The 23,829-nt window shown below is 48.9% G+C and overlaps 2 protein-coding genes across 2 annotated transcripts in view; both read right to left on the minus strand.

Annotated features, from left to right (window-relative positions):
* Positions 1 to 308: 308 nt before the first annotated feature.
* Positions 309 to 16,672, minus strand: RPL26L1 (ribosomal protein L26 like 1). The gene is given in 6 exon segments (XM_088827765.1): positions 309 to 541; positions 543 to 613; positions 1,323 to 1,463; positions 6,308 to 6,484; positions 7,170 to 7,350; positions 16,261 to 16,672. Coding segments are annotated over 5 exon segments (447 nt in total). The 5' UTR covers positions 7,185 to 7,350; positions 16,261 to 16,672; the 3' UTR covers positions 309 to 498.
* Positions 16,673 to 16,859: 187 nt separating this feature from the next.
* Positions 16,860 to 23,829, minus strand: part of ERGIC1 (endoplasmic reticulum-golgi intermediate compartment 1) — a 113,526-nt gene continuing 106,556 nt past the window's right edge. Inside the window, exon 10 of the mRNA XM_055421833.2 lies at positions 16,860 to 18,715. Within this exon, the coding sequence (XP_055277808.2) occupies positions 18,608 to 18,715 (108 nt within the window). The 3' untranslated portion in view covers positions 16,860 to 18,607. The remainder of the gene's footprint in view (positions 18,716 to 23,829) is intronic.

The following is a 23,829-nucleotide window of genomic DNA, read 5'->3' on the forward strand; positions in this document are numbered from 1 at the left end:
GAAGCTGGCTAGAGGGCAGCAGGGCAGGCCAGATTGGGAGTACTGAGCGGTGCCACTCTCTTGTGCCTGCCAGGCCGCATCCTGACTTCCGTCGAGCGGGGCAGACCTCTGCATCAGGAACCAGAGCCCTGTCCTGTCCACCCCGTTAGTATGAGGGTCTAAGCAGGAGCAGGGCCGTCTTAATCTCATAGCTGCTGCTGTGCTGCTCTTTGTAGATTAAAAGTATGAAAGACTCCCAACGGGGAATTTAGGATTAAGATGGATTTTACCTATAAAGCAAAAAAAAAAAATACCATTTGGAACAAGAAAACATTTCCAAGTTTTATTCATAAAATTATTAATCAAAATAGCAGAAGTGGATTTACAGAGCCACATAAATAATAATAACAAAACAGGAAGGAAATAAAATACTCCAGAGAGACATCTTGAAAAGTTTTAAAGGCCTACACGCCAGGTAGAAAACCTACAGATAAACCGTGGTTGTGCAACAGGGTATATTCATTCCTGCATTTTCTCAATCAGTTCCTCCTTATATTTTCCCCTGTTGAGATTTGGCTTTGCATTCAAGAATTTTTTTCCGATCTTTGTCCACTTTTAGCCTGGTGATGACCACCTGTTAGGATGAGAAAACAAACAGATCTTGATTTCTTTTTTAAGGGGAAAGGACATAAAAGCGTAATTACCTCACACAGCAGATCTTCCCTCAACGATAGCAGCTTGGGCTCCTTCTGCTACCTGGTCTCCTGCCCCTAACTCCTGTGGGTCTGGGGACCATTTGTGTAGTTTAGTGATACAAAGATCGAAGATTATACTGCCAACATGGATGGTTTATCTATCATCCCTTGGCTGACAAAAGGCATTGTTTTTAAAAATACTGCATTCCCAGCAGCTACTGGGTGATATAGAGATCACACAGATGAGTGAGACCCAACCATTCTGCCCTTAGGATGTGAAACGCTGGAGGAGAGACTCTGCAGTGTATAAGCTGGGAGTTTAAGAGGAACGGTCAATTCCACTAGTTGGGAGTGAGGGCTGAAGGGAGAGGTGTTCTCTCTAGTCCCTCTGTGCACGCCCTCGTGGGGAAGTCATGCCTGCAACACTCCTGCTACCAGCTTGCAGATGGGCCACCACCGAGGATGACAGACACACCAGAAAAGAATCTGGATCCTTGATGCTACCACTAGCCAGTGAACCAACCAAGCCGGCCTGAGCTCCCTCTAAAGTCCTTCTCACATCTGCCTGTGTGGGCAATACCACACCCAACAACCCCAGCGGGAATGCTGGGGTACATAGCCACCACCCTGTGCGGCCCCGGGCCCCACCTTGCTGGGGTGAATGCCCACGAGGACAGTTGTGCCATTAGCCTTCTCGCGCTGCACCCGTTCAATGCAGATGACCTATTTCTTTCTATACACCTGGACTACCTTGCCAATCTGCTGACCTTTGTAGTATCCTCGAACCACCTAAGAGAAAATACAGAAGTGAATTCTCCCCATTTCCAATGCTTGAATATCACAGTGAGGGAACTAATGATCAGGAACATACAGGCTAACAATGAAGCTTTTCGCACAAAAAACAGATTAATCTTGGCAGTCAAAATCAGCCTTTTTTTTTCCTGGTATAAATCTGCTCTGGGTTATTCTAAGTCAGGTGGAGGTTCTTCACCTGGATTTTTTTTCTTCTCTTACTTGAACAAAACATTCCTTGAAGTAGGTTGGTCATTACACAACTAGTCCTGAGAATAAAACTAACACAACATTGTAAATCAACTACACTTCAATTTAAAAAGAAAGAAAGAAATATTGAGATTCTCAGGCAACCATCTAAAGCCCATGTTTTCAAAAAACAATTTATGACCTAGGGAAATGTTCAAGATATGACCTTTAGAGAAAAAAGAACACAAAGCTAAACTGAGTCTGAATCTTGTGTGTACATGCTTCATACATATGGTATACACAAGATGAAAATATATCCCAGTGTCAATAATGGCTGCCATTAGACAGGAAGCAGAATTCTTAATTTATATTAGTCCACATTTCAAGATTTCTACAGTTAATACAAATATTTTATCATCAGAAAAAAATTAAAATGTCAAATTAAAACATTGTGGGCTACTTTCACATACTAAGCATCCGTTCATACTTCAATTCTACTCTAAAAATCAACTAGACTATGGTTTTCCTAAAGGCAAGAGCCTCTGAAACAGCAGCCACATGAGCACACAGAAAATGCCACATGTAAAGAAACAGAGAGTCTCACTACTCCTAAAATGTCTATCTACACTGTCCAGCTTACCAAGGTGATTTTCAGGCTGCAAAGGGAACAGCCTTGCACGCCTCACTGTAAATCCATCACAGTCCGAATGACCAGAGACCCTCATGTGGAAAGTCTGTGAAAAGGCCCCTATTAACTTATCATCATGACTAAAGACAGATTAAAAAGGAGTCAAAGGAACACACCTGTGATAAAAACTAGATTAAACACTAGACCCAGTGAGGAAGGAGACGGGATTAGACTCAGTCAATGGACTGAGAGGTGAGGGATGAGGCAAGGATGACATCCAGAGTCCAGCTGCGCACCTGGATGTACGGGCATGCCTTTCCCAGAGGCAAGGAACATGAGATTCCATACACGGGGAAGGCCAACTGGGCCAGCAACAAAGACTTGAGAGTCATCCACAGAGATGGCAACTCAAAGCCTGAGTTTACTCAGGGAACTGCTGGTATGAGACAAGGGCAGAATGTACAAATCTAAGAACAGCCAACATTTTGGAAGGGTTTACAAGAGACTGAAATGGCCTGAAAGAATGGGAAACCAGGGAGTTTCCCTGGTGGCTCAGGGGTAAAGAATCCGCCTGGCAATGCAAGAGACACAGGTTCAATCCCTGATTTTGGAAGATCCCATATGCCACGGAGCCATTAAGCCTGTCTGCCGCAACTACTGAAGCCCTTGCACCTGGAGCCCATGCTCTGGAACAAGAGAAGTCACCACAATGAGGCCCACCTACTGAAACTAGAGAGCAGTTCCCACTTGCCACAACTAGAGAAAGGTCCACGTAGCAATGAAGACCCAGCACAATCATAAATAAACAAAGAAAAGGGAAACCAGGGAGTATGGTGTTACAGGAGCGAAGAGAAGAAGGTCAGATGCTGTGGAATGGTCAAGAACAGGAAGGATAAAGTAACAGATGACAACAAGCTGGTCACTGGTGGTCGTGGCTACAGTGCTTTTGGTGGAGCAGAGGGATGAAAGTTGTTTATGGTAAGGCTGTGAATTCACCAGAGGTGAAAAGATGAAGATGAAAAAAGCCTGGGCCAAGGAGCTTGGATCTGAAGAGGATCGGAAAGAGGACATGTGCTCTATAGGGATGTGAAGTTAGGGATAATTTTTTATTATTTAAGAAGGGGAAACATTAATGTGTTTAAATGAACAAGTATGGAGGAAAAGGTACAGGAAGCTGTAGAGAAAGGAGATAAGGGACAGAAGGATCTGAAGAGGGGAGAAGAGAGTGGTGGATGTCACATTCAGTGGCAGAGGGAGAGCTTTGGATAGAAACAGGATTTATAACAGGAGGGAATGAAGACAGGAGGGGTGGAAATGCAGGTAGTAAGCCAGAGGGTGTGGAGCCAGGAGCTCTGGAAGTTCCTGGATGATAGTTTTAATTCCCTCTGTAAAGAAAGAGGAAGACTCAACTACTCAGAGAAAGAGGCAGGTGAGACTTAGAAGATACCAAGAGAGAAAAGGCAGTTTTAACAAACTATTTTACTTTCCTGGCTGGAGACGTGCTTACCCTATATAATAACCTCTGGAGTTAAGAGACCTGTACTCCTGGCCTGGACACTCATTTCCTGTATTATTCTTTATTATTTTACCTGAGTTTCACTGTCTTCATATCTAAAAAGGAAACAGTTCTTGCCCCCTTTCTTTATCTCACATTCCAATTCCATCCAGTCAATCATTTTCATCCATTCAATAAATACTGATTGTGCCCCTGCTGTGTGCCAGGCTCTGCACTGAGGTCAAAAAAGTTATCTGGCCTCAGGGAGCTTGGTCTGATGAGTAGTAAGCAGTTAACACGTAAACATACAAATATATGGTCCATGCACAGGGCACATGGGACGATACTGAGATGGTAAGACCTGCAAAATGAGGAGTTAGGTGAAGGGGACAGGAGCACTCCAGGCAGAGGGAGCATTCTGGACAAAGACCCAGAGCATTCTAAGGACCTGAAAAGACCGATGTGTTTGATGTACAGTGCAAGTGGGGGGCTTATAAAATGAGATGAGGCTGGAGAATTAGGCCTGGACTGGATCACTGGAGCCTTATCAATGACTTAGATGTTACAGTTAGCACATCAAGCACCACTGATAGGTTTTAAATAGGCTCTGATTTGCAAACAATCTGTCTGTAGAGAATGGATTAGGGTAACAGTGGAAGCTGAAGATGCTTTGAACTAAAATGGAAATATAAAGAAGTGTCAGATTTAAGACTGATTTTGAACGTAAAACCAACAAGACATAGTGACAGAAGAGAGGGGTGAGGGAAAGTCAAGAATAACTTAAAGTTAGGGTGTATACAGGTGGGGAGAGAGGCATCACTTACTGAGGTGTGAAAGACGGAAGGAGAATCAGACTTCAGAGGCAGTGGGTGTCAGGGTCTCACGCGTAAGAAGCTTGAGACGTCTGTGAGGCAGCCAAATAGATGTTCAGCGGGCAGTTGGATCTTAGGTCTGTGGTCAGAAAAGTGGTTTGAACCAGGATCAAAAGGAGGAAGGTGTTAGCCTAAAGCAGATATTTCAAACTCTAGGTGTAAGTATTACCACCGAGGTAGACAATGTAGGCCAGCCAGTGGAAGAGCAGGTGCAGGCCCTGACAAACTCTAGTATAGGGATCAGACAGAGGAGAACTAGCCAGTAATGGAGACTGAGAAGTTGGAAGTAAACTGTGAGCTTGAAGTGTCACAGAAGCTAAAAAGAGAGACGATTTCAAGAAGTAAGGTGATGCTGCCCATGCCAAATGCTGCCGAAAAAGTCAAGGACAGTGAGACGAAGATGGGACCATTGAATTTAGTCATAAAGAGGTTTTTGGTGATCTCAGCCAAAAGCAGTTTCTATAAACAAAGAATCCAGGTTTTCCAGGTCTCACAGAACTGAAGAATCTGACAACAACTGAAGAGTCTGCACATCCCTAACTGGCACCTACAGGCATTTGCAATTCCCCCATTCTAGAACAAGTCTAATGGGAAGGCTCCAGAAGACAAGAGGCTGGACCAAACTTCCAAATTATTTTTTCCACTCTATTCCTGTCACATTCTCAACCTAACTTATCTTCTGCTTCCGATCTTTTCGTCCTCAAACCTTCCAAGTCCCAGTCCCTTACAGATAACACCAAATTCCTTACTTCATTCTCTAAAATAATGGTTCTCAATTGGGGGAGGTTGTCAGGGGTGAATTTTGCTCCCCAGGGACAATACCTGGAAATACTGATAGTTCTGCTTATCCTAACGTGAGAAAGTGCTACTGGCATCTAGTGGGGAGAAGCCAGGGATGCTGCTAAATATCCTACAGTGCACAGGACAGCTGACCACAACATAGATTACCCAGCCCAAGAAGTCAACAGTGTGGACGTCGGGAAACCCCCGTTCTCAAATGTAAGCCCTATTGCAACAGGGACCCTGTGGATGTTGTTCACCATTAGAGTTCTAGCAAACGGTGCCTGGTCTGGTAAGTGCTCAATATATATATCCCTTCAAGGTGTGAATATAGCTCTGATCTATGTTATTCACCTTCACTTACCCTTCCCTACTAAACATTCTAAGCTCCAGAGAACAGACAGCTTATACTTTCTCAAAATTTCTCTTCTTATAATTTCTCAAAATTTCACACCTCTGATTTGCTTCCCCATTCTCCCTGCCAAATCCAGCACCATCGAATGTTCAGCTTCCACTAAACCCAATGATGCCAAAACCTTACTCTTATTCCAACACCTTCCCCTGCAAAGATCCAACACACTTCCCCCGAGCAGTGTCTGGGAACTAGCAACCTCTGGACTAAAAAAGAAAGCACTGTTTTGCTTGGCTGGCAAAGCAAAGCAAAACTTCTCAAATTATTATTATTAATGAATTGAGTTGGAATGCTCTAAATTAAGCTGGGCCCCAACTCCCGTCACCTGCAGGGTCACATCATCTGCCCCGGTCCTGAGGACGTGAGTCTCTGACTCCTCCACGTCCAAACACTGTTGACATTCTCCAGCAAAGGCGGCGCCCGAGCGCCACGCAGGTGGGTAACTGGAGCCCGGGAGACAAGTACCTGGACCTCGTCGTCCTTGCGGATGGGCATGGAGCGGACGTTGTACTTCTGTCGCAGCTCCTTGGAGAGTGGAGACGACGTGATTTTCCTGCGCACGTGGGAAGGGGCATTGAAGTGACGTTTGCGGTTTTTGCTGCGGTCCGAGGTCAAGAAGGGGTTGATCTTCATCGTGTCCGTCTGCAAGGAGAGGCAAGGGAGGGGGCGAAGGGACGCTCGGTGGGGTACCAGGGCTTTCTCTCCATCCCCACCCAGGGGTTCTAGGGAGGTGGCCTCGGAAGGAGACTGAGGCAGGAAAACGAAGGATACGAAAGGTCTGGGTGTTACACAGAGCAAGACGAGCGTGGAGGGCGCATGTTGAACTAAACGGGGTGGGGAGGGGGCGGCACTGGGGCCTTGAGGCTGAGGGACGAGGGCTCAGACTGCAAAAGAATGCACGGTTGGGCCTCACGCAGAGAGATCTCTGGAGAGGCCGGCAGACCCCCGGGCAGGCAGGATTGAGTCCACTGGAGCGGAGGGCTTCGTAGCCGGAAAATTCACCAGCTCCACGCACCTACCGAGCGACCGCCGAGTTCAGAAGGTGCGCGCGTAGGGACGGAAGTGAGGCTTCCTTGCTGCGCAAGCGCAGAAAGGAAACAATGCTCCATTCCCATCAAAAAGAAACTGAACAGCGCCCCCTGAGGCTTGGGGTGGGGTCGCAGTGGCTTGTTTCCAGGGACCCTGGGTGGCTAGGCGGCTCCGGGGATCACGCCCGGAACCCGGTGACTTGGTGCCGCCAGGGAGAAAGGGCAGGTTTGTAGGGCTAGCAATAAAGACTTGTTGATGTCCTCTTTATGTGTGTGTTGGTCGCTCAGTCGTGACTTACTCTTTGTGACCCCATGGACTGTAGCCCACTAGGCTCCTCTGTCCGTGGGAATTCTCCAGGCAAGAATACAGGAATGAGTTGCCACGCCTTTCTCCAGGGGATCTTCCCGACCCAAGGATCGAACCTGGGTCTTTCTCATTGCGGGCAGATTTTGTATAGTCTGAGCAACCATGGCAGCCACCTGTTGTTTTTAAAGGTGCATTATTAATAGTCTCTTTCCTACTCAAAACTCTTTGCCCCTGTTACCCTCCTCAGAGGTTGTTTAGGCAAATGATTGGGGTGATTAAACATCATGGTGCTTTAAATGCAATTGGCTGACTTGCTTCTTCACAATCACTGAGAAGTCTGTTCAAAATGCAAATTTTCATGTTCCACTACAGCCCTACAAAATCAGACAGTATTAGGTCGGGGTCAGGGGCTCTGAATTTAGAGCAAGCACTCCCCCTCACCAAAGACTTTGAGGTGCACCAATGTTTGAGGGCCATTACAAACCATTTGTCTTTGCAAAACTTCCCCCCAGTCTTTTAGCCCAGTTTAGAAAAGCTGGGGTTGTAGAATGACACATGAATTCAAGTGGCTCTTCAAGTTGCTGAAACTTGGGGAGATGCCTCCATGTTTCTGAGGCTGTTTCCTTATCTGTGAAATGGGGATGATCTTAAGTAGATGACTCGTTGAATTGTTATGAAGACTAAGTGTGTTAATCGGGTTTCGTGTGTTTAGAACAGTGACTGGCACATAGCACTTAATTACAGCTGTTATTCCTAAAGGCTTCTCAGGTAGCTCAGTGGAAAACTAATCTACCTGCCAATACAGGAGATGTGGTTTGATCCCTGGGTCAGGAATATTCCCCTGGAGGAGGAAATGGCAACCCACTCCAATATTTTGTCTGGAGAATCCAATGGACAGAGGAGCCTGGTGGGCTACAGTCCATGGAGTCGTGAAGAGTCAGACACAACTGAGCATGCAGGCGGAGAGATTATTCCTAGAGAGCTTGCTCCACAATGGCCCTAAGGGCAGCCCACACCAGAATCAGACTTCTGCCATTAACTCCCAGTGACGCAAACTGTAAGCTTTCTGTGTTTTATCTAAACACGTTCAGTGCACTCGTGCCAACTGAAGCTGTGCCCATTCTCTCTTTTTAAATTCTGTGAGTCTTTAAAAGCTTGGTAGCACAGCCAAGATTCTTCAGACTAGCGACCCTGCGGGTTTGGAGCCATTGCCCTGCCTGACTCACCCTGGGCCTGCCCACCCCTGCCCACCTTGTCCCCGCCTCGCCCCGCCTGGTTGTGCCGGAGCTCCTCCTTCCACTCCTGGTAGACAGACAGAGAGACAGACAGACAGACAGACACACACACACACACGATTATGTGTGGTGTAGATGGGCAACACCGAAATCAGATTGATTATATTCTTTGCAGCCAAAGATGGAGAAGCTCTATACAGTCAGCAAAAACAAGACCAGGAGCTGACTGTGGCTCAGATCATGAACTCCTTATTGCCAAATTCAGACTGAAATTGAAGAAAGTAGGGAAAACCACTAGACCATTCAGATATGACCTCAATCAGATCCCTTATGATTATATAGTGGAAGTGAGAAATAGATTTAAGGGACTAGATCTGATAGATAAGAGTGCCTGATGAACTATGGATGGAGGTTCATGACATTGTACAGGAGACAGGGACCAAGATCATCCCCATGAAAAGAAATGCAAAAAAGCAAAATGGCTGTCTGAGGAGGCCTTACAAATAGCTGTGAAAACAAGAGAAGCGAAAAGCAAAGGAGAAAAGGAAAGATATAAGCATCTGACTGCAAAGTTCCAAAGAATAGCAAGGAGAGATAAGAAAGCCTTCCTCAGCGATCAATGCAAAGAAATAGAGGAAAACAACAGAACAGGAAAAACAAGAGATCTCTTTAAGAAACTTAGAGATTCCAAGGGAACATTTCATGCAAAGATGGGCTCGATAAAGGACAGAAATGGTATGGACCTAACAGAAGCAGAAGATATTAAAAAGAGGTGGCAAGAATACACAGAAGAACTGTACAAAAAAGATCTTCACGACCAAGATAGTCACGATGGTGTGATCACTGACCTAGAGCCAGACATCTTGGAATGTGAAGTCAAGTGGGCCTTAGAAAGCATCACTACGAACAAAGCTAGTGGAGGTGATGGAATTCCAGTTGAACTATTTCAAATCCTGAAAGATGATGCTGTGAAAGTGCTGCACTCAATATGCCAGCAAATTTGGAAAACTCAGCAGTGGCCACAGGACTGGAAAAGGTCAGTCTTCATTCCAATCCCAGAGAAAGGCAATGCCAAAGAATGCTCAAACTACTGCACAACTGCACTCATCTCACACGCTAGTAAAGTCATGCTCAAAATTCTCCAAGCCAGGCTTCAGCAATATGTGAACCGTGAACTTTCAGATGTTCAAGCAGGTTTTAGAAAAGGCAGAGGCACCAGAGATCAAATTGCCAACATCCGCTGGATCATGGAGAAAGCAAGAGAGTTCCAGAAAAACATCTATTTCTGCTTCATTGACTATGCCAAAGCCTTTGACTGTGTGGATCACAAGAAACTGTGGAACATTCTGAAAGAGATGGGAATACCAGACCACCTGACCTGCCTCCTGAGAAACCTGTATGCAGGTCAGGAAGCAACAGTTAGAACTAGACATGGAACAACAGACTGGTTCCAAATAGGAAAAGGAGTACGTCAAGGCTGTATATTGTCACCCTGCTTATTTAACTTATATGCAGAGTACATCATGAAGAACGCTGGGCTAGAAGAAGCACAAGCTGGAATCAAGATTGCCGGGAGAAATATCAATAACCTCAGATATGCAGATGACACCACCCTTATGGCAGAAAGTGAAGAGGAACTAAAAAGCCTCTTGATGAAAGTGAAAGAGGAGAGTGAAAAAGTTGGCTTGAAGCTCAACATTCAGAAAACTAAGATCATGGCATCTGGTCCCATCACTTCATGAGAAATAGATGGGGAAACAGTGGAAACAGTGTCAGACTTTATTTTTTGGGCTCCAAAATCACTGCAGATGGTGACTGCAGCCATGAAATTAAAAGACGCTTACTCCTTGGAAGGAAAGTTATGACCAACCTAGATAGCATATTAAAAAGCAGAGACATTACTTTGCCAACCAAGGTCCATCTAGTCAAGGCTATGGTTTTTCCCGTGGTCATGTATGGATGTGAGAGTTGGACTGTGAAGAAAGCTGATCGCCGAAGAATTGATGCTTTTGAACTGTGGTGCTGGAGAAGACTCTTGAGAGTCCCTTGGACTGCAAAGAGATCCAACCAGTCCATCCTAAAGGAGATCAATCCTGGGTGTTCATTGGAAGGACTGATGCTAAAGCTGAAACTCCAATACTTTGGCCACCTCATGCGAAGAGTTGACTCACTGGAAAAGACTCTGATGCTGGGAGGGATTGGGGGCAGGAGGAGAAGGGGACGACAGAGAATGAGATGGCTGGATGGCATCACCGACTCGATGGACATGAGTTTGAGTGAACTCCGGGAGTTGGTGATGGACAGGGAGGCCTGGTGTGCTGTGAATCATGGTGTTGCAAAGAGTCGGACACGACTGAGCGACTGAACTGAACTGAACTGAACTGGAGGTGTTAACTAATGCTGTGGTAATCATGATGCAATATGTAGGTATATCAAGTTAACACACAGTACCTCTTAAATTCAAAATGTGATAGTTCAATTATGTATCAGTAAAGCTGAAGGTAAAAAGGAAGTCACTTCCTGTGGGCAAGGCGGGGCAAATGCCGTTATGACTGAGTGCACCTAGATGGTCCTGGTTTCCGGAGCAGCCCTTACAGTGCTCATCAGACCCAGGCACCCGGGAAGTCGTTCATTCAGACATTCATTCATTCCTCGCTCACTGGCCCCTTCTTGGCTCATTCATTATTTCCCTACCACATTCACTCATTTACCCACACACGCATCCATTTGCTTACTAATTTATTTGCCATGTATGTGGTACCTACGTGGAGGCACAGTTCAGGGCTAGAGCAAAGAGATATGGGAAGAAGTGAAACCTGGTCCCTGCTCCCAAGGAGAGCAGGGCCTCACTGGTGAGGGGCCACCATGTGGGGGCAGATCATTACATCCCAAGACTATCAAGATGTATTTACTGTCCACCAGAGAGGACAGCCAGTTCTTCATCCCCACCGTCTGCCCTCTGCTTTAGTCATGTCTGTCTCTTTTCAACCCCATGGACTGTAGCCCACCAGGCTTCCCCTGTCCATGGGATTCCCCAGGCAAGAACACTGAAGTGGGTTGCCATTTCCTCCTCCAGGGGATCCTCCCCACCCAGGGATCGAACTGGCATCTCTTATGTCTCTTGCATTGGCCAGTAGGAGGCCACCTGGGAAGCCTCTGCCTCCTATGGCTCAAAAGAATTAAGGGACATCACCAGATAAAATGACAAGAGACTGAGGCTCTGCCATTCTAATAGGATTTAATATAATTTAATAGATTTAATAGGTAGAAGGTTACTGTCCTGCCACACGCCTCCCTTGGAAACACGCACAGAGACTGGTGTAAAGCCCTAGGACCGAGCACAGTGCCTGGCTCAGAGGGATGCCAGGGGAACATTTTCATGCCTCCGAGGCAGAGGGTAATGTGGTGAGGAAGTGTGAGAGCCCTGGATTCTGACTGCCCGGGTTTGGATCTCCACCACTTACTGGCCCTGGAGCTTTGGGTGAGATATTTAGCCTCTTAGTCACTCACTTTCCTCATCTGTCAAATGGGAATGAGTCCCCACCTCATGAGTCTGCTGTCAGGATTCCGTGAATCTTTAGCACAATGTCTGGCACAAAGTAAGTACTTAACACATGGTAGAAACAATTTGCTTAATTTTTTTTTTTTTTTGCCACTTTATATGGTCATGGGATTGTAGTTCCCTGACAAGGGATCAAACCCAGGCCTTCAGCAGTTAAAGTGTGGCGTCTTAACCACTGGACTGCCAGGAAATTCCAAGAAACTATTATTTCTTAAATGAGTGAATTATTACAGCTTGTTGTATTAGGTTGAGCATTTACTGTCAGACATTGTGCTTCATAAAGATTACCTTATTTAATCTAGTAAACAGTCCTTTAAAGTGCCCCTTTCACAAGTGAGAAAACAGGTTCTGAATGAGACGGGAGGATGAGCCACTGTCCGATTCCTAATCATTATTCCCGTCTTGCAGCCAACAAGATGATGAGGATAGCAACTGTATCAACATAGGAAGGGGTCTGTTACATGAGGGAGAAAGCAAACTACAGTGTTAACAGCATGCTTCCATTTTGTTTATGGAAGAATATCACAAAAGTGTTAATGATGACCCCTGATCACTGAGTGGGATCATGGGTGACTTTATTTTTAATCCTACTTTCATTTACTCTTGATCTGTAAAAAATGTATTGGGTTATAGTTTATTTACAATGTTGCATTAGTTTCAGGTATAATGGGTGACTTTAATTTTCATTTTTCCCTTTTTGCTCTTTTCTGCTTTTCCTCCAGTGGGGCTATGAGCATGTCTTATTTGTGTAATTAAAATCATGTTGTAAGGGTTTAAAATTTTTGCCACTGGAAGAAGATCCCCCTATGGGATTTCCCTGGTGATCCAGTAACTAAGACTCCATGCTCCCAATGCAGGAGGCCTGGGTTCCACCTTTGATCAGAGAACTAGATCCCGCATGCTGTACCAAAAGCATCGAAGATCTAGTGTGCTGCAGCTGAGACCCACCGCTGCCAAATAAACAAACAAACCTCAGCTCTAATACAAACTATTACAAAAAACAGCAAGTCACCCAGTGTTCAACTCAGCTTTCCTTTGCAGGTTGTTTAAAAGGGAGAATACAGGAACCCCAAGTGCCCTCACCACTTTTGATTCCCAGCCCCTCTTTTTAAGGGGAGGAGTCAGTTTACTCTCTCGACAGGGGTGATTGTGGGTAGTAAGGCAGAACCGCACAATCCTCCATAACCCTGGAGGCGTGCAGACCTGGGTCTGAATTCCAGCTTCACCACGTGCTAGCTGTGTGACCTAGATGAATTACTAAGTCTCTGTGTCCCCCTTTAAAAAGGAGGCAGCTGCCACCTTGTAGGACTGCTGTGAGGATTAAGACAAGGCCTGAACCAGCCCTCCTTGCCTGGCACGTGGAGAATGCCCAACCGTTGGTAGCTATTACTACAAGAGTTGAGATAAAAATTACTCATTTTGGTCAGAATACAGTGCATGACCTCATCACACAGAACTGACAGAGGACAGCTGCTGGGAGGGGCGGGGCAGGGCAGCGTTGGGCGAAAGTTCTCCACACAGGCCTCTCACACGGCTTCTATCTGCTGGAGCGGCTAAGGTACCAGCTTCTTAAGATGGGATCAGGCTTGCCAGTGGCCTGCCATTTGTTTTGGGCAAGAACCAAAAACAGGCTTGTGACATTTAGCTATAAAGCCTAACTACACAGCTGCCACTTCTAAGCCCAAGGCTACAGCCTACTTCTCCCCAAGCTTCCCAGCACCACCCCGCCGCCAAGCAGCATGAGGTCAGCATGTGAGCTCTCATGAGCTCCTCACTGAAGCACCTCTGTGACTTTGTCTCCTCTGCAGCTGCAACACCTCCCCAGGAGAATCCATTTCTGCTGGATCTCCCACAGCCCCCAACCCATCATCTAGCCCACTCTGGGTTTGTATCAAAAGCCCTGATTGAGAAATCTTCTCCCATAATAACACTATAGTCTGCACTTGGTTAGGTAACTGAAAGAACTGGTTCAGAAATCATAAAAAACGACACCAGGCAGTCCAGTGGTGAAGACTTCATGCTTCCACTGCAGAGGGCAATGGGTTTGATCCCTGGTTGTGGAACTAAGATCCAGCACGCCAAGCAGCTTAAACACACACACACACATTACCTTAAAGGTTTTTCATCAACGTAAAACACATCACAGCCAAAACACAGTAGCAACCTAAGTGTCCATTGACAGAGGAATGGAAAAAGATGTGGTATGTATATACAATGGAATATTACTCAAAGAATGTAATAATGACATTTGCAGCAACATATCCATGGATGGACCAGAGATTGTCATACTGAGTGAAGTCACAGAACAAGAAATATCATATGATATCCCTTATATGCAGAATCTAAAAAGAAATGATACAAATGAACTTATTTACAAAACAGAAACAGATTCCCAGATTAGAGAATGAATTTATGGTTACTAGGAGAGGGCATGGAGAAGGCAGTGGTACCCCACTCCAGTACTCTTGCCTGGAAAATCCCATGGATGGGAGAGCCAGGTAGGCTGCAGTCCATGGAGTCGCTAAGAGTCGGACACGACTGAGCGACTTTCACTTTTCGCTTTCATGCATTGGAGAAGGAAATGGCAACCCACTCCAGTGTTCTTGCCTGGAGAATCCCAGGGATGGTGGAGCCTGGTGGCTGCCGTCTATGGGGTCACACAGAGTTGGACATGACTGAAGCGACTCAGCAGCAGCAGCAGGAGAGGGCAATGGCACCCCACTCCAGTACTCTTGCCTGGAGGATCCCATGGACGGAGGAGCCTGGTGGGCTGCAGTCCATGGGGTCGTGAAGAGTTGGACACGACTGAGCGACTTCACTTTCCCTTTTCACTTTCATGCATTGGAGAAGGAAATGGCATCCCACTCCAGTGTTCTTGCCTGGAGAATCCCAGGGACGGGGGAGCCTGGTGGGCTGCCGTCTATGGGGTCACACAGACACGACTGAAGTGACTTAGCAGCAGCAGCAGCAGCAGGGGATAGTTAGGGTGTTTGGGATGACATGTACACAATGCTGTATTTAAAATGGACAACCAGCAAGGAATCACTGTGTAGCACAGGGAACCCTGCTCAGCACTGAGGCAGCCTGGGTGGGAGTGGAGTTTGGGGGAGAATGGATACGTGTGTATGGTTGGCAGAGTCGCTCTGCTGTGCCCCTGAAACTACCACGAGATTGTTACCTGGCCCTGTGTTAGTCGCTCAGTCACGTCCAACTCTTCACAACCGCGTGGACTGTAGCCTGAGAGGCTCCTTTGTCCTTGGGATCTCCCAGGCAAGAATACTGGAGTGGATTGCCATTTCCTCTTCCAGGGGATCTTCCTGACCCAGGGATTGAACCCAGGTCTCCTGCATTGCAGGCAGATTCTTTACCATCTGAGCCACCAGGAAAGCCCCAATATAAAATAAAAAGCTAAAAATAACACAAAACATTGGGCCCATCTTTTGACTCCAAGTTAAGCAAAGCTTGTCACTGAGCTTTGCATTTCCTCTGTTGGAGTTCTCCTTTATCCTCCTTTTGTAAACTATGTCCTTACAAAAACCAGTCCCAGGGTTCCAGGTTTCATTTTCTTTACCATGGAATAAGAATTCACACATTTTCAATGTGGATGCAGAATCCTCAAGGACTGTCCTCCCCCAACCCTTTTCAGTCATCTTCTTCACATTGAATTTGGTGGGTTTTTTTGGCGGGGGAGAGAGGGTAGTTGCATGACTCCTGCAGTAGGAGCATGGAGTCCTAACCACTTAAGTGCCAGGGTATTCCCTGAGTTCAGTAGCACTTGGAGAAAGGGGTGGGTGGCAGCTCACCTTTACCAGGTCTCTCCAAAGTATTCAACTTAGTTTCCCCAGATCCTTTCATTTTTCGATCACATTTCACTGGCTAACTGAGTCACGTCACCATAGCACAAAGCCCAGCTGGCACAGACAGTTGGGGACACATTTCTGTGTGTGCACTTAGTCGTGTCTGACTCTTTGCGGCCACGGACTGTAGCCCGCCAGGCTCCTCTGTCTGTGGGACTTTTCAGGCAAGCACACTGGAGTGAGTTGCCATTTCCTACTCCAGGGGACCTTCCTGACCCAGGGGTCAAACCTGTGTCTCTTGAGACCCCTGCACTGGCAGGCGGATTCACCACTAGCGCCATCCGGGAAGCCCACACCTCTGACGACTGGTGGGCATTTACTCCTGGTCACTAGCTTTGAGTGTCACAATAATTCAAATGTCACACAGAACGTCAAGAAGAGAACAGAGAGGGCCAGTCAAGAGTCCCTTGCAGACTGGTGTGCTCTCACACTCATCTCTGACGTGTTCAACCATGTCCGTGCAGAGGAGGCCTTGAAGCCCTGGGCAGCGGAAGGGCAAATGTCCATGGAAGTCTCTTTCTTACAGCTGGTGAGGGGCCTCCCTTACTTGATCTGGGAATACCTATATGGAACAAGTACTGTTTTTGAAAATTTACCATGTACCACTCCCTGCATACATGAGCTTGTTCTGATCCAGTATAATTTATTTGCACAAACTATAGATTTAATTTCTGCAACAGTGCGTTGAGCTTAAGGACCTGAACTGACGCTAGGCAACTGGGACGTAAGTAGGTCAGGTTAACACAGCACAGTAAATCAAGCTCAAATACCTCAATAAAATAAATTTTTCAAAAAAAGGAGAGTAAAGAAAGTAGCCGATTGCGGAACATTCTGTAGGGATTCAATAAAGGAAGGACTGAATCCAAGGGTTCCTGACTTTCTGATCATGCTCACAGATATTCCCCATATTTCCCAGCTTCTCTCCTCTAGAATGAAATTCCATTCTGACTACGATCCCAGGCTCCAGGCTACCCAACCATAAGCAAGTCAAAAGTAACACACAGCAGTGTTTCTGAAAATCAGCCTTTTAATCTATTTGAACCCAACGAGTGGGGAAAAAACTAAAACATTTTTTTTCCCTTGAGATTTTGCTTATGAGTCAGAGGTGTCTCTTCCATAGGAAACTGACATCCCCTATGTCCTCAAGGATTTTTTTTAAATGCATCAACGTGGGATTTCAATTCACGTGCATGCCACACACTTCCCCACCCTGCCCTGCCCACTCTGTACAGGCACACATATTCACACACCCAAGGGACTCCTTTTGTAACGGGGGAAGAGAATGCCAAAAAAAAAAAAAAAAAAAAGAAATCCGTCTGAGTGGCCACAGATACCAGAAATAACCAAATACAGTTTACACTTACATCCATCAACTCAAATGCAAAGGGAAGCTTCTCTAATTGGAATCTAGAGCCAAAAATCACTAAAGGCAGAGACTTGAACCACCCATAGAGATAATTTAAAAATGCCTTCTACTGGACACTCCCCTTAATTACAAAAGTATGCAAACAATCTTGATATAAATGGAAAACATTGGGCGGCTCTCTCGCTGGGGACAGAGGGGCATACCTAAAATTCCCTGTGTGGAATTCTGCCTGGACCATGGCCCCTTCCTTTCAGGACTAAAGAGGAAGGAGAAGGGGGAACAGTGGGGTGGGGACCCACCCAGGAGCCAGTGAGAAAACAGTGGAGCCGCCCCAGGAACCAGGACTGAGCTGCTGTGTGGCCAGCTAACGGGGAGCTTGGTGGGGCAGGTGGGCCACAGCTGGGTTCAGCTGTGCACCCTTGGGAGCCCAAGGTGGACGTGCTAAGATGGGAGACGGGCTTGTCCACTTGGCTTCTCCCACCTAAGGCTTTGGGACCGCTGGCAGCCATCTGGGAGAGGCCAAGACATGATTACTTTAGGGTCTCAGAAAATGATGCTTCCCATCTGGACATCGAGGCACAAACCATGTCTAGTCCTCAAAGGATGACTTCTCAGTCACAGCCTGCCCCTCGAGCAAGCCATGCTGGGGCCACACAGCATGGGGGGCTGAGGCACGTTGGCAGGGGGTGCAGAGGAACGAGTTGAAGAGAGGGAGGGGAAGTCGCCAAGCGCCCAGTGACCAGTGGGCAGACTTGAGTCTATGCAGGCTGCTGCCCTGCCTCTGGGCATCTGCTTCTGGGTAGGAAAGGAAAGGTGTGGGAGAGAGGGCCTTGAGGCCTGGGCTCTAGGTCAAGCAGGAAGGGATGGAACAGAGGCGAGGGCTCCATCTACGGCACCACATTTCAGAGGCCTGCCTGGGAAGTACCGTACTTTGTTGAAGGAGCCAGGTAGGAGATGCCTTTGGGCAGCCTGGTCCAGAACCTGGAGCCCAGGTCTGCAGGCTGCCTGCCCAGGAGAGAACCCAAGTGGCCAGTGGGACCAAACAGTGGGGGCTGAGAGATTGTCAAAGCCTGGCTGCGAGCTGGTCAGCATGGGTTCTGGGCTTACCCCCAACAGGGAGAGGACTGTAGCTCTCCCAGGAGTGCGTCCCCGAGCTGTCCTGGCCTTGTCTCTGGTCTTGGGGCTCCTCAAGGAAAGAAAGGGGTGCCCCAACTTCAGGCAGTGTAATTTATCTAAAATTAAACTTGGGGAAAAGAGGTAGCGTCGAACCCAGGAGCCACCCCCTCTCTCCCTTCACCCCCACTTAGGACACAGCCAGATCTTGGGCCAGACAGAGGGCAGGAGGAGACAGGGTGCTGGAGGCAGGGCTGGTGGTCTCCTGGGTCCGTGGCCGTGGGGCCGGGCAGGTCATCAATGCATCTTGCCCAGCTGGATCTTCTTCCAGGCCTCCGAGGCTGTAAAGATACACGAGTCCAGAATGCCGGCCACAGTGAAGGTCCCACCAATGATGGCACAGATCTGAAAGTGGGAGGAATGGTCAGAGGTCAGTGTGGAAGGAGCAACGGCCAGACCTCCCTAAATCACGAGATGATGAGCTCAGCAAGTACTGATGCTCCGATCCGTTATGCCCACCCCATGGTAACCAGCAGGATTTGGAACACACCCAGGGCTGAAATAAAAACAATACTAATCACTGGACTTCCCTGGCGGTCCAGTGGTTAAGAATCTGCCTTCCTTGCAATGCGGGGGTTCAATCCCTGGTCAGGGAACTAGATCCCACACGCAGCAACTGAAACCCGGAGCAGCCAAATAAATAATTATAAAAAAACTGCTGTCATAAGGGGACGGCCATGAATGTCACCTGTATGTCTGTACTTCCTCAATTCACATAGTAAGATAAGACCTACAGCAAAGCAGACAGCACTTCCACAACACCTTTCTGTGCCTGGCCTGGCCTCGCATGCCGATGTGTCTACCTCACTGAACCCCCAGGCCAGCTCTCGGAGGGAAGCACTGCTCTTACGACTACTGTGCGGCCATGGAGACCGAGGCGCAGGGCCACTCAGTCACTCAGCCAATGCCACAGTATTTAGTGGCTGAAAAGTCAAAGTCGCTCGGTCATGTCCAGCTCCTTCTGTGACCCCATGGACTGTAGCCTGCCAGGCTCCTCTGTCCGTGGGATTCTCCAGGCAAGAATACTGGAGTGGGTTGCCATGCCCTCCTCCAGGGGATCTCCCCGACCCAGGGCTTGAACCCCAGTCTCCTGCATGGCAGGCAGATTCTTTACCATTTGAGTCAAACTGGAGTTCAAAACTCTCAGCTTGGCCATTGGCTGCTTCCCAGCTATGAACAGCCCACCTCACTGAGTTGCTCACTTTGCTTTGAACTTGACAGGACTCCTACTTGTGATGCATCAACGAAATGCTCCTCAAAATGTTCTGGCCTACCTATGAGTGCTTTCTGGGGCTATCAAAGAAACCAAAGTGCCTAAAAGATTTGTAAGGAAACTTTAAATGTGCTTTTTCCCTAAAGACATACTTCAATCATTCATAAAAACCAGTGTTACCCACCACGCCGTATGCCCTGGAGGGACGCACCTCTTCTCTCACGTACCCATGGGGTCCAGAGAGGGAAGGAGTTTGTCCAAGGTCACACAGCAAGGGTATGGCAGAGCTGAGTATGTTTGCCTCCTGAGCTCTCACTTCTTCCCCCATGCCACAGCTAAGGAGCAGGGAAATGACCACGGGGCTCAGAAGCAGCCACGCTGGGCCACCCTGCAGGCCCCTGCCGCTGAGCACTGGAGGATTCTGGGAGACGGCGGCGCCTCCCTGGGTCCTCGGTGCCATGTGGACGAGGCCAGGAGACACAGTGGAGGCAAGAGGGAAGTGTGCATCTCACCAGCATTTATTTTTGAAATTATATTTCCACCAGATGAGCTAAGCGGAGGCCTGTGAGGCTCAGACAGACAGAGCAGGTCTGTATGGATGAGCTGTAAGTAAGCAGCTGGCATTCCAGTAATAACAGCCCCAGAAACCGGAGCAGCCCCCCAGGGAGAGAGGAGGATGGGGGTGCTGGGGGGATTATTATGAAGTGTTTTCAGCGGGCAGGGCCTCTCCCTGCCCGCATGAGAGCATGACGCAGGGCCCCTTTTCAAGAAAGATGACGGCAGGGAAGCTGGGTTATTTCGGTAGAGTGGATCAGATGATGGGCAATTTTATACCACAAAAAGCTTTTAGAGCTTGGATCAGAGGATAGGAAAATGTGACTTAAGTGCAATGGAGCAAATAACAAAAAATAAAAAATAGCCACACACACATATCTGTATTCATCTGCTCGCTCTGGAGCCTGTGCGTGTGATGATCCACCTACACCTGGCACCCAGACTGAGGTCCTTTCACGGGGCTGGCCCCGAGCGGGAGACAGCACGCACTGAGGCCCAGGAGAAGGCGCAGAGCTGCGGGGAGACTGAGGCCCGGGGGCACGGCAGGTGCTGTGGGCGCCCACCGACGCCGCAGCCATGTGGCCCCTGTTACCCTGTGTCCACTCAAGCGCTGGTCACCAGTCAACTGAGGGGAAGTTCTGGCACCTTCAGGGGGACAGTCCTCAGAAGCGGAGAGAAATCTAGCCGCCCGCCTGATGTGGCCACGGCCCCTCGCTTTCCTAATTCTGCCCTTGGCCTGCTGGAGCACCCCACCTCCGCACATCCACAGGGGGTGAGGTGAGGCAGGGGTCGTGAGGAGAGGGTCTTGGGGTGCTCACAGGCTGAAGGGCTCCCTCGATTTCAACAGATGGTGGCCACAGAAAGTCCCATCACCAGGGGTCTGCCACGTCTGGATTCGTCCTAGAGGGTGGTCAGTCATGGCCGTGACCCCCATCCCCAGGAGGTTTCTATGTCTGAAATGCAAATGCAGCTATGAGGCTGCACCAGATGGTCTGTCTGCCTTCAGACTTGGGCCCTCCGTTGCTGGTGGTAAGATGACGGCTTCACCAGACCTGGCTGATATAGGGGAGGAGATGACCAACCACACATGTTAGCAGGCTGATCCGGCTCTTGAGATAAAGGCCTCATGGAAGGGAGGATGGTGACTTGGCATCTCCCTGACCCGGGAGCGGGGACAGCGTCCAAGATGAATACAAAGGAAAATGAAGCAAATCATGTCCACGACACTTGGTTCCCCTGCCTGTTGCTCTGTAGAGCTAAGAGAGCTGGGCCTCTGTGAGTGTGGAGTCTGGGAGGCGTGAACCTCCCCACGGTACTCGGCCAAGGTGGGGAGATGAGGACTGAGGAGCCCGCAGCGGCCTTCCTGGCTGTGGCAGTGGGAAGAGCTTGGCCTTTGGAAGCCGAGTTGTTTTGTGGCTGTCATCTTTTAACTCTGGCCACAAGAGAGCCTTCCTGGGCCCCAGTTTTTTGATCTGCAAAATGGGCAAACCATTCCCACTTTGCCAATGACTGTATTGTAGGCAATGCCTCTGGAGTGCCTAGCACTTAGTAGGTGGTCAGTAAATGGGACCTCATCTCACCTTCCAATTGACTGGAAGGCTACAACCTTGTTGCTAAGATCTGAGATTTTTCTAAGCCTGAGACCCAGTCTAAGAAGAACAACATATAAAATATCACTTATTCCCCAGAGCAGGCCTTTGGAGCTAAATTTCCATTCTCTACCTGACTCTTTAAGCGGAGGACAAGGCAATTTACGGAAGGACAGGGCAGTGAGGGTGTCCCAGGCACTGCAGGCAGGTTCTTTATAGTTGCTGAGGTCTCAAGCCCTCTGAAGGTCCATTCTACAGATGGAGTAGTTGAGGCCCAAACAGGTTTGCAAGAAGCGTAGGTCATGAAGAACACATGTGGGGGCAAAGCACCGCAGACCACAGAGGTTGTTTCCAGCTCTGGGCCAGGCAAGGAGCGCCCCTTAACTCCCCACGCCCTACCCCAACCCTATGGCTTAGAGCTCGCTGTCCTGAACGCCCCAGGGAGAGAAGACAGCAGAAGAGCCGGAGCTACATAGGCTCAGGACATGTTCACTGAATAAAGGAGCGAGGGAGTGAGAAAGAGCAGAGGAGTGGGGGAATGAAGGAGCACATCAGCGTCCCAGGAGAGGAGGAGGGCTCCGCGGCCCAGGCAGGGGAAGGGCGACTCAGTCTGCGGGGGTGTGGGCCAGGGGCCGGCAGGTGGAGGACGACTCAGGATGTTGGAGGCCGCGCCCATCGCTCCCTGAGCCTCAGTTTCCTAACTTTTACAAACGGGAAGGCTGATCCCCACCCCTTCCCGTGTCATACACACCCCCTTGACTGCCTGTTCCCTTGGCCTCCTGCATCTCCCACCTTTAGGCAGGGGAACAACCTCGGGAGTGGGGGTAGGGGAGGGTGGAGCGGGGCTGCTGAGCTGGGAGTGGCCACCCCGGCTGGCACACGTGAGTCCGCTCCGGTCAGCAGGCCCGCTCCAGAAACGGAGACGAGGACAGCTCAGTACGGAGGCCCCAGTGAGTCTGGGAGACGCACATTCCTTTGCTTCCATCAGAAGCCATCCATAATGCCCCTCTGTTCTCAGGCTGACGCTTCCTGCCTGTGGCTCCCCCAGCTGCCCACCCTCCCACTGTGGGGAGAATGAAGTCAGCTCGTCTACCTTGAGAAGAAGGGGTGTGTGTGTTCCCTTGACATTTTAGTCATGGCTCTTGATGCCTTATAATATGAAGAGGACACGTTCCAACCACACTGGCTGGCGGCCTGAATCCCTCTGTTGTTCCACCAGGCTCCGGAGTCAGCATTCCTGGGGGCAGCTCCCAGCTCTGCGACCCCGGCTGGGAAAGCCAGAGGACCTCCCAGAGCCTCACTTTCTCTCATCTGCGAATGGGGTCCAGTAGGAGGCTCTGTCCGGCTGCCTGATGTGCTGCTGGAAGTGCCTGGGAACCGTTCGTTCAGTTTGCTCCTGCAGTCAGCACTGCTTGCAGGGCTCGGGGAAAAGGCACAGTCTGAGGAAATAAATAATGAATCAGAGTCCCATCAGATGCTGCCGGCGGCAGTCAGGCTGGAGCCTCGATGAGAACACTGAGGCTGTGGCTGAGAGCGGTGGGGGCTGTCCCGGAAGGGAAGCTGATGACTGGAGCTGGGAGAGGTGGGAAGGACAGGGGGTGGTGATCTCCAGCCACGGGGTCATGTCTGCCGAACCTCCCACTTGTGCCCCTCATTCCAGGGGGCTGGGGGGAGAGAGTGGAGCCCTTTCCTTGACATTTTTACAGTGGCTGCAGCTGCAAAATGCCCACCACCCTGGAGACTTCCCTGGCAGCCCAGTGGTTAAGACTCGGTGCTTCCAATGCAGGGGGTGTGGGTTCAAGCCCCAGTCAGGGAACTAAGATCCCACATGTCACACGGTAAAGCCAAAACCACAAAAACAAAACAATAAAACCCCCAAACCCTCCCCGTCGCTGCGCCCTCTGTTCAGCACCTACTATGTGCCAGGAGCGAGACAGCACTTTTCTTCTGCTTTCCCACCCCATCGTGGCAAGTGGCGGGACAAACGGGCTGAGCGCCTTTTCATAGTGAGGAAGCAGAGGTTCGGAGAGGGAATGACTTGCCGACAGTCACACAGCTACCAAGTGGGCAAGCGGGATGGGCACCCGGGTCTGGAAGGCTAC

This window comes from Moschus berezovskii, chromosome 18 (assembly GCF_049115385.1).
Source record: "Moschus berezovskii isolate FMDL1 chromosome 18, NW_MosBer_1.0, whole genome shotgun sequence".
Lineage (NCBI taxonomy): Eukaryota > Metazoa > Chordata > Mammalia > Artiodactyla > Moschidae > Moschus > Moschus berezovskii.